The following is a 13,671-nucleotide window of genomic DNA, read 5'->3' as shown; positions in this document are numbered from 1 at the left end:
CAACTTACTCTGTCTCTCATTTTTCTCTCCCAGGCCATGCTTATCGCCGGTGTGACCTGAACGGGAGCTGGGAGTTGGTCCCAGGCAACAACCGCACCTGGGCGAACTACAGTGAATGTGCCAAGTTCCTCACCAACGAGACGAGGGAAAGGGTAGGCGATTGTGTTTGTGCGTGGAGTGTGAAGTGTTGGCCTCCTCCAGGGCTAAGCTAAGGAGCACTTTCTCATTTAAAACCCTTGATGAGCTCTAGTTTGCTACCTCCTCTTGGAAACCATGTCCGAGCTTGCCAAAGCCACATCTTTGTTTTGATGGAGAATTATTTGAATTTCAAATTGTCCTCAAAAGCCAGAATGGGTTCCTCCAGCTGCCATGATCCCATTTGTAAAGAGATCTTGGGGTAACTTGAAGTGGGCTCGGGGGCACTAAGAAGTGGTTAGAGGTTGTTCCATGCCATTGAGACTCCCTTTTCCCCACCAGGCAACAATTTTACTACCAGATTGTTACCAGTAATTCCAGCACTTGCCTGTGCTAGGGGATGTACAAACACAGAGCTAAAAGATGTGTCAATCCAACCAGTAGCAACCCTGCTTCTGTAGGTTTTTAACAGGGAACCTCTTGGTTGAGAGGTGTCAATTGAGGATCAGAGGTTTTGTGTGGTCTGTTCGTTGCAGACGGGTGGGGACAAAGTCCTTTGCTAAAGAAAATTAACATGTAAGAACAGATTTTGAACTAATTCTGGTGTGGTTACGATTTTGAAACAGGGACACCAGTCCAAAGTTAGAAAAGGGATTCATAGCACACGGAGAGGGTTTAGCATGCTCCTGGGGAAAAAAAAAATTAAAAAATTTTTAAAAGGTGTCTATCTATACATCAGCTCTATGGGCTTTATTTTTACACAAATTCAGATGACTGGCAAAACAGTAGCTGGTAGAAATGTCCTACCTCTCTGTCTGGGTCTGAGTCCAGCTGGGGCTCTGTAGTGCTTCTGAATGTCTCCCAAGCTGGGAGCATCCCAGAAGCAATTCTGTGCTAACGTGACAGCAAAGCTTCAGTGGAGTCACCTGAGAGGATGCGACTTTCTTGTTTCGCAGAGAAAGACATTTTCCACCCACACGTGGCTGCTGCTCTGTTTCTGTAATTTGCAAAGAATTTAGCAGAAACCTCTGGCTTCTCAGTGGCACTTGGAAGATGTCCTCCTTGGTTATGATCACTTGCAGCAAGGGTTATTTTCAGAGAGTTGGAGATAAAGATCTGACCACAAGCTTCACGGTGGGGAGCAGGCTTGAAGATGATACACAGACCCTTCGGGAGTATGTTCTTAATTTTAAATCCAACCACAGCATAGTTTTTTTTTGTGGTTTTTTGTTTCATCAACGGTGAAGCAACACATGAATGAAGTTGTTTAGTGAGGAAAGACGTTATTTGAGCATCTGCATGCGTTATATCATGCAGTCAAGGAGTAGACAAGGTTGTATACACCAGGTTCTGCTCCAGCTGCTTAATAGCAAAGTGGGTTGTCTCAGCGCTGGACTATGTTCACTTTTAGAACAAGTTTGGTGGGATTTATCTTTTCCCAGTCCATATAGTGGAAACAATTTCCACTATTTTAGCCCCAGAGGTTTCTGGGAAGTTTCTGGAGTAGGTGTTGGAGTCATTGAGGATCTTGCTGACATTGAGAACTTTACTAAGTTGCACAACTTCTTGACCTCTCTGAAGTCATGTCTCCCCTGTCCTACCTCTCAGCCGTGTCTTGAGGTGGGAGTCATCTGCTGCAGACCTCTTCATCTGAGCAAGTCTCCTAGATTTCCCCTAGGGAAAGGAGGTCCTTTCTTTCAAACATCCCATGCTGGCAGCTAGGACTTGGTCAAGGTAAATCAGTAGGGGAAGGGTATAAAGAAGAAGAGTTTTCCATTTGTTACCAGCACAAGGAAGAAATAGAGACTTTCCATCCCCAGGCACCCCAGGTTGGCAAAAAAGGCTGAAAGCAAAACCTGTTGTCCTGGGTTTCATGTATCTGTCTTTGTCTGTGTCCCCTGAGTATAGAGGTGGTCACTGCACAGACAGGGGACTTGGGCTGTGCTTCCTAATGGAGAGACATTAGGTGAGATGTCATGATGCAGAAGACTTCATTTTTATTCTCAACCTCTGCTCTTACTTGGGGAATTACTGCTTCTCTTTCTGGGCTGTTTTAATAAAACATCCCAAGATTATCATCCTCATTATTCTGTACACAAGGTTCAGTCATCTTTTGCCATGAGTTTTCTGTTCCAGCTACACTGAGATGAAATTAATGATACTTAAATTAAGCCAAGTTAGCCCATCATTGTTGTTCAGATCAAATGGACAACACAATATTGCCTAAGTGATGCCTGCCCAGTGCAAAGAACATTAGAAAAAATGGAAGTTTCACCCAGTTTTGGAACTATATCTTGATTAACAAATGCATTTCAACAGCATCTATTACTTATTAGTATTATTATTATTAACCTTGTATTTGCAAGAGGTTGCCTTCTTCTGTCAAGCCCTGTGCTCACCTCATGGTGATGCTGCAAGTTGTCATGTAGTTGCCTTGTTTTGATGGATAAGGAATTGGCTGGATGGTTTCACTCAAAGAGTTGCGGTCAGTGGCTCGATGTCCCAGTGGAGCCCAGTGATGAGTGGTGTTCCTCAGGGGTCAGTACTGGGACCGGTGTTGTTTAACATGTTTGTCAGCAGCATGGACAGTGGGATCGAGTGCATCCTCAGCAAGTTTACCAACACAACCAAGCTGTGTGGTGTTGTGGACACGCTGGAGGGAAGGGATGCCATTCAGAGGGACCTTGACAGGCTGGAGAGATGGGACTGTGAGAACCTCATGGAGTTCAACAAGGCCAAGTGCAAGGTCCTGCACGTGGGTCGGGGCAATCCCAAGCACAAGTACAGGCTGGGTGGAGAATGGATGGAGAGCAGCCCTGAGGAGGACTTGGAGGTGCTGGTTGATGAGAAGCTCAACATGAGCCGGCACCGTGTGCTGGCAGCCCAGAAAGCCAACCGTGTCCTGGGCTGCACCCAGAGCAGTGTGGGCAGCAGGGCGAGGGAGGGGATTCTGCCCCTCTGCTCTGCTCTCGGGAGACCCCCCTGCAGTGCTGCCTTCAGCTCTGGGGTCCCCAACAGCAGAAGGACGTGGAGCTGCTGGAGCGGGACCAGAGGAGGCCACGGAGATGATGGGAGGGCTGGAGCACCTCTGCTCTGGAGACAGGCTGGGAGAGTTGGGGCTGTTCAGCCTGGAGAAGAGAAGGCTCCAGGGAGACCTTCCAGCACCTTCCAGTGCCTAAAGGGGCTACAGGAAAGCTGGAGAGGGGCTTTGGACAAGGGTGTGTAGTGACAGGACACGGGGCAATGGCTTTGAACTGAAAGAAGGCAGATTTAGATTAGATCTGAGGAAGAAATTCTTCCCTCTGAGGGTGGTGAGGCACTGAAACAGGTTGCCCAGAGAAGCTGTGGCTGCCCCATCCCTGGAAGTGCTCAAGGCCAGGTTGGATGAGGTTTTGAGCAACCTGGTGTAGTGGAGGGTGTCCCTGCCCGTGGCAGGGGGTTTGGAACTGGATGACCTTTGAGATCCCTTCTGACCCAAACCATTCTGTGATTCTATGATTTTATGTGTTGCTGTAGGGGTGGCTGCCTTTTAATGACAAGTGAAGCAATGCATATACATGCACTGTAGATCTCTTGGGTCTTCTGGTACAAAAAGCACTGTGGAAATAACAGAGAAAAAGAATGACCTTCTTTTCTTTCTCAGTTGGGTGATGACTTTCAGAGAGCAAGGAAAGCCTGTTGTCTTTCACACCCAAGAGTGGCCTCTGAAGCACTGGTATTAATAAACCTTCCTTTGATTTTTTTTCTTGAAGCAAATATGTCAAGGGATGTCAGAATCACAGAATTTGGCAAGATAGACTCGTTGTCTTTTGAGAGAGATTGTTTGCTATTATTATTTCCCCTCCCTGGGGAGCAGCATCTTTGCGTCACCAGTAACAGCTGCATTTAACCAACAATTTTGAAAGGAGATCGTGGGCTGACTCCGAGTCGGACGGCATCCGAGCAGATGGAACCAGAGGAACTTTTAAGAAACCATGCTTTAGAAAGCATTAGGAAAAAAAAAAAATATGTCTGTCTGTGACTATCTCTCTATATATCTGCATTTCTATCTCCAGAAATAAGCCTGTATCTATAGATAGCGATATGTACAGATATACCCGCCTAAATAAACACCCACGTCCGTGCACATATATATATAGATGTCCATGTATGTTTGTTTAGGTGTGTAGTTTTCTCTTTTTAGACACTGTTGGATAATTATGAGATTGACCAAAGCAGCAGAGGGCCCCAGAGAAAGTTTGTGTCTTTTGCTGCCTTTTCCTGGACTAGGAAAATAGTCCTAGGATTAGGACTATTATAAATAGGATTATTTCGCACAGAGCAGCACGGAAACCGCTTTCTGAAATTAGCAAATTATGCTAAAGCCATCAGAGCCAGGAGAATTAGCAGCTCGTAACTGCCCAGTGAGCAATTGCTCCTGGGCTCTTTTCTAAGGGAAAATTAACACTGCTGAAGGACGCTGGATTGACAGCCCTGAAGATTGATGTCCTCTCTTTAGCCAGGAGAGCAGGTAGGCTGCAGTTGGCTGTTGAAGTGTGTTTCCTCAAGTGCCTTAGAGATAACATTAATCTTGCCATGAACAACCATGCCTCAGACACAGTTTGTAGAAGACAGCTATTTAGCAAGAGGTAGGAAGAAGTTTTGTGGGAAGGTGATAGGACAAGGGGCAATGGCTTTAAGCTGAAAGAGGGGAGTTTTCAATGAGATCTAAGGGAGAAATTCTTCCCTCTGAGGGTGGTGAGGCACTGGCAGAGGTTGCCCAGAGAAGCTGTGGCGGTCCCATCCCTGGAAGTGTTCCAGGCCAGGTTGGATGAGGCTTTGAGCAAACTGGTGTAGTGGAAGGTGTCCCTGCCCATGGCAGGGGGGTTTGGAACTAGATGATCTATGAGGTCCCTTCCAACCCAAACCATTCTGGGATTCTATAAGGCGTCATAGCAGCACGCCATGGGAAGATATGACAATTTTCTTTGTGCCTTGTGGAAAATCTTGTTCTCCCACTCCATCCCCAGGAAACGTGCATGAGCACCCCTCATCCCAATTGCACCCTAACTCTTCAGGAAGTCTCCCTTCCTCTGAACACATAAGCTGAGAGATCTGTGGCTTGCTTCCCACCCCAGCACCCTGACCAGGCAGCTCCACTTTGTTTATTTTCCATCTGATGTTTAGAGACAGTAGGACAAGGGAAGGAAGGGGAATGGATTGGCTGGTGTTCACTCTTTGAGGAAGTCGGTGTGGTTAAACACCAGCTGTTTGTCTGACTGCTGTGCGTTTCACGTCGCTGAACCACAAGCTGCTGAACGTTGGGAGAGGGTGTACAGCACTGCTACATGACCACTAGATGACAGACACATAGGTACATATATATATCTACATGTATATATATTTATTCTATATTTGTTCTGTTCTTACACTCTTACCTAAGCATCTGTTCCTGGGCACGTAGGAGACAGGGGGCAGGGCTAAAAGGACATTTGGTCTGGCCCAGATTGGCCATTCTCCTTTCAACTTTCTTAAGGTTCTCTTAAAATTAGGAGTCAGGGCAACCTGTCTTCTTGGAGCTCCTCAATCTTTGGACAAAACCTGGCACACATGGGAAGTCCTGATGTGCCCCTGGCTTTTGTAGGCAGCTTTTTTTTAGGCAATTTCTCTCCAGAAACCATAGCAGCCCTTTGATCGTGGACCCCTTCCCTCTTGCACAGCCAGCCAATAGCAGCACCTTCAGCATGGTCATTTTTCTGGTCACCTTTTCAGACACTGGCAGGAGTAATTACATATTTTGCTCAATAAGCAGAAATTTCTTTCATTCTCATCTCCCCAAAAACAACACTAATGCCAAACACATCTTTTTTTAAAGCAGGTCAAACCCATCCTGTTTTCAAAGATGGGCTTAAGAGTAAATGTGACCTACATCTACCAAAGTCATGGGTAAAGGGAATATGAGCCAGCAACTTGGGAGGTTAGCTCAGCTTGGAAACCACCAGCCTAGCAAGATGGACCATTCTAAGATCTAACCTCAGCCCACCAATCCTGTCTTCATCTGCTACTGCTTGTTTATGTCATGGTGGTTTTACTGCTTCTAGAGAAATCAGAGAGGCCTTGAGAATCTGTCACATACCAAACACAATGGGAAAGGCACAGCGTGTTGCAGGGCTGCTGTATCTAAACTCCATTGTTCAAACCAGAGATCTTCTGTGCCTGGCCTTTGTTCTCGGAGCTCTCTGGGGTCCTTTCAAAAGCCAACAACTTTGTTTAGCCTCAAACTGATGGCATAAAACATGTTTACACAGTGTATACTGAGTTATAGAGATGAAATGCTATCAGTGTCATACGTCTGCATCGTGAAAGATGGGCAGATGTCTGAAAATATGTGTAGGAATTAAAAAAAAACCCTAAATGCATCATTGAGATGTGTTCTTTGGTCTTGTGAGCAACCCTGTCACACAGTCCTCATCTCCTGCCCATAAAGTCATAGAATCATAGAATGGTTTGGGTTGGAAGGGACCTCAAAGATCGTCTAGGTCATAGGTTAGGTCTAGTGGGTTCCTGTAAATGCCGTAGCACCTTTTAATGTGGTGCTGCTGGTAACAGTTTATGCCTGGAGCCTGCTGGGAAAGTCTGATGGTTTCTAAGAGCAACGTAATAATACTTCACACGGAAACACAAGAGTTCTCACAACACAACACACAGGGTCAGATGGAGTCCCCTTGTACCTCATGTTTAACCACTTCTGGTCCACAGTAGATGCTTAAGGAGAGTTTATGAAAGCTGTCAAGCAAAGAGTGTTATTGTCCCCCACTTATAGCCCTCCAAGAGCCTACAGCTGTGGGACTACAGTATGTGACTGTAGCATGGGGTTTGGAGAAATTTTTTTATTTTAATGTGGAAGCAGATTTGGGCACATTTTGTCTGTGGCCTCCTGGATGTCCTGTGGCTATGAATACTGTAGATAAACTGGGCATGCCATGGAGAAGCGATATCTTTCATGAATACATCTTGGGGGAACCCAAAGAGCTCAGGTGGCTTCTGAGACATGGGTCTACTCCCATTTTTTTTACTTTTTTTTTATCATAGACTGATCTCTAGAGCTCTGCTGACCTCAATTAATGGCTCCAATTTTTTTGCCTACACTTAGACACCTGGCACCACTGGAGACGTATTGCAACCTACAGTATTAGTGCAAGGCTGGCAGAAATCTATGAGACCTGTGCTCTTCTGGAAGAGCGTCTGGGGTCCACGTGGATGCTTACAGGCGTCTCACACAGCATTTAGTGCTTAGATGTAGGCAGCTCAATCATAGAATCATAGAATCATAGAATGGTTAGGGCTGGAAGGGACCTTCAAAGGTCATCTAGTCCAACCCCCCTGCAAGGAACACGGATATCTCCAACTAGATCAGGTTGCTCAGGGCCTCATCCAACCTGGCCTTGAACGTCTCCAGGGATGGAGCATCCACCACCTCTCTGGGCAACCTGTTCCAGTGTTCTACAACTCTCATGGTAAAAAATTTTTTCCTAATATCCAACCTGAATCTACCAATCTGAAGATCTCTCCTGTCATGCGAACATAGACATTCAACACACATGGAGATGCACACTTACACAGCCAAATTGGGGTGTCTTAGCCCGAAAGCTGACCCCAGTTGCCATCCAGATGATATGGATCTGGTGCCTGTTGCCTCTTTAGATGAGGGAAACAGAATTCTGTAGCAAAAAGTCATGTTCAACGCTCAATCATTTCCTTTAGGCTTTGGAAGTCAGTGACTGTTTTGTGCCTTCTGCAAATATCCCTTCTCCCATGAAAAAAAAAAACAACAAACCATGAAGCTTTTTCTAGTCACATCTTTTATTTTATGAAAAGACGAGAAAAGCAGTGAGCTAGTGACAGAGGCTTTCTGGCATTGCTTCTCATTCAGAGCAGTAAAATGCTTCCTCTGCTAATTTCAAACATGTCATTAGCAACATCTGAATCAGCAGCTTTGAGGAACTTTGCAGATACTTGATCTGGAAAGCCCTTACATGTGCTTCCATCCTCATATACTGCTGATCCCACCCTTCCACATAGCCTGCCAACCCCTCAAAAGACCACTGGATCCGTTTCAGCTTCGCGACCCAAATGTGGCAGAGTCTTGCCGTTGCCTTACAAAAGGGGAAAGAAACAAGATGAAAAGACAAAGTTGGACACAGGGCACAGTGCAATGACACTCAGAATGGGATTTGCCACCGGTCACCTAGAAAATACATATCTCAGTCACCCACGTCCCTCCCGGTGACACTGGAAGGAAATAGGACACTTGAACACCAAAGCCTTGAAGGTTTCATCTAGATGCTGGAACATGGGTTATGTTTATGCCCCGAGCTGAATGAGATGTCCTCATACAACATGGGACTTACAAGAAACTCATTCCCTTCCGTAAAAGCAGCTTGAAGTCAGGCAGAACACTTGGGTGTCTAAAATTATGAGATACATATAAAGACAATTGTATTGAGTCCTACAAGACCTCTTTCCTGAGGCTCAAATGGATGGGAATGACTATACCAATGCAAACACCTCTGTCTGAACTAGCCACCCTGGTCTCCTCTCGTGATAACCCAGCCAATGCAACTGGTGACTGAAGGCATCATCCTGGGATTAAAATAGTTGAAATGCAGCCTAAAGCATCCCTTCTTCCTGCTGGGTCCTCAGGTCACCAGCTGCGATGGAGCCACCCACACCGTAGACATCTAAATTAGAGGATCACATCCACTATGACAAACTCCAAAAGAGCTGGAGGGAGCAGAAACGCCCTTCACGTCGACTGTCCTACAGCCTACTGCAACACAAGAGTGAAAACACAGTCGTGGTTTCACCATGGATGGGGCCTCAAAACCCCATTCCTGGTGCTCCAATGTAGCTCCAAGCTGTCCTGCAGAGGAAAGTCAGTTTTCCTCTGGATTCAGATCAATGCAATTTATCTCTCCATTGGTGGAGGCAGGCAAATTAAGAGTTGGGTTAAGCCCCTGAGTACAGTATGAACATATAACAGCCAACTGCTCTGAGGGTCACAACGCCTGGAAGATGTCCAAACCACAGGGAGTGGGGAATGCAGGGACCCTTGGGGGGGGGGGCATATCCAGCCCGTGGATGCCAGTGGTGGCTAGGTTTTGTTTATTTTGTTGTTTTTTTTTTTCCTATGAGCTCCCTGAGTTCATGCAGAAGCCATCTCCAGCTCCGTTTTGGTTTCCCGTTCTCCCAAAGCCACTGGGCTACTGTGAAGTTTCTACCCTGAGGTCAGGCTGGTGGAAAGCTGAGATGCAAAGGGGAGCAGAGAGGAAGTCTCCCACCAAACCAAGAGAGAGGGAGAAAGGGGGATCTTGTTACACATTCGGCACGCAATACATCTGGAAGAATACTGATGGGTTTTGTGATTCAGTCTATTGTCCCTCCCCAAGTTATGGTGGAGTGAGGTCAGGAAGGCAGGAGCAGGTGGGCTAGCTCTCTGCTGTACAAGATAGGTACGTGTGGTTTGGTGGAGCTTTGCAATGTGTGGGCAGAGAGGATGGGGGAAAGAAAGTGCCCTGAGGTTGTGCCTGAGAACACCACAGAGCATGACCTAGAGAGGCTGCGTGGTGCGTGACTCGATGGGAAGTCATTCTACCAACCCCCAAACCAGCTCAGCCACATCAGGGGGGCCTCATTCTTCCCAGAACCCTCCAGGAGCAACCATGACTGGCTCAACCGTGTGAAGGGAAGGACTCCAGAGCATTCTTCTGCAGGTCCTGTTGGAAGGGGAAGAGAGAAGCTGGGGACTCCTTAGGAAGAGGGCAGATGCAAGAGGCACAGGGAAGCTGTAAGACAAGGGAGAAGAGATCCATCCCACGCCTTCCCCATCATTATCTCATCCCAGCAGGCCATGGGATGGACTGGGCAGAGGGCAGCATTCAAGGACACCAGTTTTGAAACTGCTGTTCCCTAATCCGGGTACTGCATTGTGAGTTTTGCAATGTTTTGCTGATAATCCCAACCCCTGGAATCATAGATATCAAGGTTTTGTCCTTTTAGTTTTCCTTTAGCTTTTTTTCGGCTTTTCCTTCTTTCAGTGCACGTGTGTCAACAGTTGAAACAGTGAAGGATTTCTGCAGGAGCCAAATTAAATGACACTGGTTAAAGTATCATACCTTTTAAACCAGGGTCTCATGGTGTGGCAAGGGTGGGTTGCCTCTTCCAACGGGTCAGTGGATGACCAGTGATGGTCAATCTGTCTTCAGGGTAGATTTATAAGAGACATCAGGTAAAGCTCCTGCTGTAGCAGGATGGTCTAGTAGGTAGTGCACTTTCTTGAGACTATGGAGGTCCAGCTTGTGTCCATGGCTTGGCCATGCATGACCTTTGTGGTCTTCTTTGAATTATTTAAACTTACTTCCATCTCAGCTCCAAAAAGAGGATTCTCAGACCATGGAGGTGGTTGTTTCAGCTGGCAGATGACTCAATATTTTGTTACCTGGAGGATCTTTCCTGATTCAGCATTGAGGTTTCCACCGAGCTGGCACCTCCCTTGTGCTAAGACATGAGTGAAACCTGGAATTGCCTTTAGAGCATTTTTTTTTTCCCACCTGGGTAAATCCAGGTCTCACCATTCCTGAGGACAAACAGCCCTGGGAACTAGCAAGGAGGAGCTTCCCTCCCAAGGGCTGCCTTGTGCAGCTTTGACAACCTCAGCCTTTTGCTCCTGAGGTTTTCCCCAAGGACCTGAGCCCCCCATCCAAAAAATCACCTTCTCTGAAGGCTCCCCATCACGACACCGAATAAGATTTGTAGCACCCATGTCTGCAAGCAAACACACCAGCGTGCATGCATGCGTGCATGTGTATGTCTTGGCAGTTCTGACTCAACATCTTTTCAAAAAGAGGCCCTGTGGTTAATCGGAGGAATTAACCACAGCCTCCAAAAACGTCCTGCCAGCCAATCAGCAGAGCCTTCCCAAGGCTACAACAGTGGCATTGTCTGATAATTCCAGTTAAATTTCTGAATGGGGCTCAGGGATGCTTTTGTTCAGCTGGGCATAGTAATGCCTAACAAATGCCAAATTACCAAGAATCCTAAACTTGGAGTAGGTTGGTTTTGTTCACTTGTTTGTTTTTTAAACTTTCACCATCGAGGCAAATGTTTTCCAGTTCAAAGAGGATTCCAGCTTGGCAGTGGGAACAGTGGACCAGGCTTTGAAAGGAAAGAGATATAAAGATACTCTTTCTTCCAGTACCTCAAGGGGGCCTACAAGAAAGATGGGGAGAGGCTGTTCAGGAGGGCCTGTTGTGATAGGACAAGGGGTAATGGTTTTAAAATCGAGGGAGGTAGATTCAGGTTGGATATTAGGAAAAAATTTTTTACCATGAGAGTTGTAGAACACTGGAACAGGTTGCCCAGAGAGGTGGTGGATGCTCCATCCCTGGAGACGTTCAAGGCCAGGTTGGATGAGGCCCTGAGCAACCTGATCTAGTTGGAGATATCCCTGTTCCTTGCAGGGGGGTTGACTAGATGACCTTTAAAGGTCCCTTCCAGCCCTAACCATTCTATGATTCTATGATTCTATACATCGATCTAAATACGCACATAGGCGCGCGCTGGATTCATCCCGGCAAGCGCATCGCCCTGCCAATGGAAACCGCAGAGGAACGTTCACATATCTGGGGGTTCTGATGTAACAGGGCTGAGGTTTGGCATTCCAGGAGAGCGTTTCTAGCCTCAAATCCAAATCAGAGCTGTCATTCAGCGTTACTAATGTTATTGCAACCCGGCGGGTGGGGTGAGGGGAAGGCGGGAGGCAGGGGAGGGGGGAGCGAGGAGGAAGATGCTGAATTGGTTGGTTTCTTCGAGGTTTATTTCTAATTTCAGAGGATGAAAGGAGGTACAAGCTAGGATGGTGGCAGGCATTTTAACCCTTTTCAGGCAGATACTCAGTAATTCCTGAGTTAAGCTGCGTGCCCCAGCACAGGATGAAGAAAAATGCCTCAATATTTAACAGAAAGCTCAGGGTTTCTAAGCCCAACCCTAAAATATAGAGGGCCAAGAGAACTGAAACCTACTAAAGGGTTAATTACTATGAGCTCTCCTCTGACAGGGCCTTTTCCAATGGGACTTTGGCAAGCTAAAGTTGTGTCTGGATTGGATGACCACACTAATAGGCTGATTTTGATTTTAAAAAAGAAAAATAAATGCACGTGATTTCTTCTCGTATCCCGCAGCCAAAGTATATCCTCCCCATGTTTTCTGTGGTGGGTTGACACTCCACCAGCCTGGACATCAGTCATTGAGCAATGGTATGGCACAGCCTTACGGCTAAATTTTACAGTTCCAGCAAAAATCCCAGGTCGGTGGGCATTTAGTTCGAGCAAAAGCTGCCAAGTGATCTCTGGATTTGGCTGAGAGTTTGTAAAGCGCTTTGGGTTCCTTTGGGATGAAAATGCTGCGAAACTCCCAGGCATGGGATTAACCCAACTCCATCACTAGTCCCTTGCAAAATCCCTAGCTCCCTCTGGCCATTAGGAAAAGACAAATACCGCTTTCCAAGCTGCTCTTATGTCAAAAAGACAACACCAAGCGTGATTGTGTTACGATGCAGTGGGACGCGTTCTAATGTGACGCTATTTTTTCCATCATTTGTACTGCAGGAGGTCTTTGATCGCCTCTATTTGATTTATACTGTTGGATACTCCATCTCTCTGGGATCCCTCACAGTTGCTGTCCTTATCCTGGGATACTTCAGGTAGGCGGCTCTGTTTCTACCTAAGCGAGTTGTCACTAGACTGGAAAAGCCTCAGGCTTTCCTAAAGGATAAAACTGGGGTGGCACGTGCTGCTTCAGCAAGCCACAGGAGGTTGCATCTGTGCTTTGGGCTGTGTTAGTGTCACTTAGGTCAAACTTCTCGGGGGATGGTGGGTGGGATGTCTGAACTTCTTCCCCTTGCCTGCAATGGAGCTTTCCAGACCCTCTTTGTAGCAAACGGGAAGAGAGGCATCTCCGGGGAAAATGTTTGTCTCCCTTGGAAGACTATCTAGGGTTTTCTGTCCCTATCTGCCCTGCAGATGACTGGCTTGGATTTAGGTGGCTAATTTTTAAATAGCCAAGGTTTCATAAAGGAAGTTCCACTCTAAACCCAAATATTCATGAAGGACAGACCAGTTGAAGAGGACCTCAGCCATGTAAAAGTGCCAGACTGACTCCTCCAGTCTCCCCATGCTGCTGCTGTACCTACTCATCCAAAAATAACCTCTCACTCTCCTAACTCTGATTTTCTGCCCTCTGTTTCCACCACCCCTGCCAAGGGATGTAGACCCCTAAATACCATTTTGAACCCACGGCATCCAGACTTCAGACCTGGCTGTTGCATCTCCTTGCTGCTGTTGAGGCCAAGGTGAGGGAAGGGACAAAAGGTCTTGTTCACAGCTAGAAGTTTGTCCTTTGGGAACCTGCTGCAGGTGGAGCAGGGTCCTGGGCCCGGATCCCTGAGCCCCATATTTGCTTCCCTCCAGTGCCTGGCAGTATCTTCTAGCAAACAGAGGA

General features: G+C 46.8%; 1 protein-coding gene across 1 annotated transcript in view; it reads left to right on the top strand.

Annotated features, from left to right (window-relative positions):
• The window catches only part of PTH1R (parathyroid hormone 1 receptor), a 127,561-nt gene that overhangs the window by 89,022 nt on the left and 24,868 nt on the right, over positions 1–13,671 (top strand). The window contains exons 4-5 of the mRNA XM_086614751.1: positions 34–152; positions 12,780–12,874. Of these exons, the coding sequence (XP_086470877.1) occupies positions 34–152; positions 12,780–12,874 (214 nt within the window). The remainder of the gene's footprint in view (positions 1–33; positions 153–12,779; positions 12,875–13,671) is intronic.

The sequence above is a fragment of the Tauraco erythrolophus genome, chromosome 7, assembly GCF_009769465.1.
Source record: "Tauraco erythrolophus isolate bTauEry1 chromosome 7, bTauEry1.pri, whole genome shotgun sequence".
Classification (NCBI taxonomy): Eukaryota; Metazoa; Chordata; class Aves; order Musophagiformes; family Musophagidae; genus Tauraco; species Tauraco erythrolophus.
The sequence above is the reverse complement of the archived record's forward strand: the minus strand, read 5'-3'. Positions and strand labels throughout refer to the sequence as shown.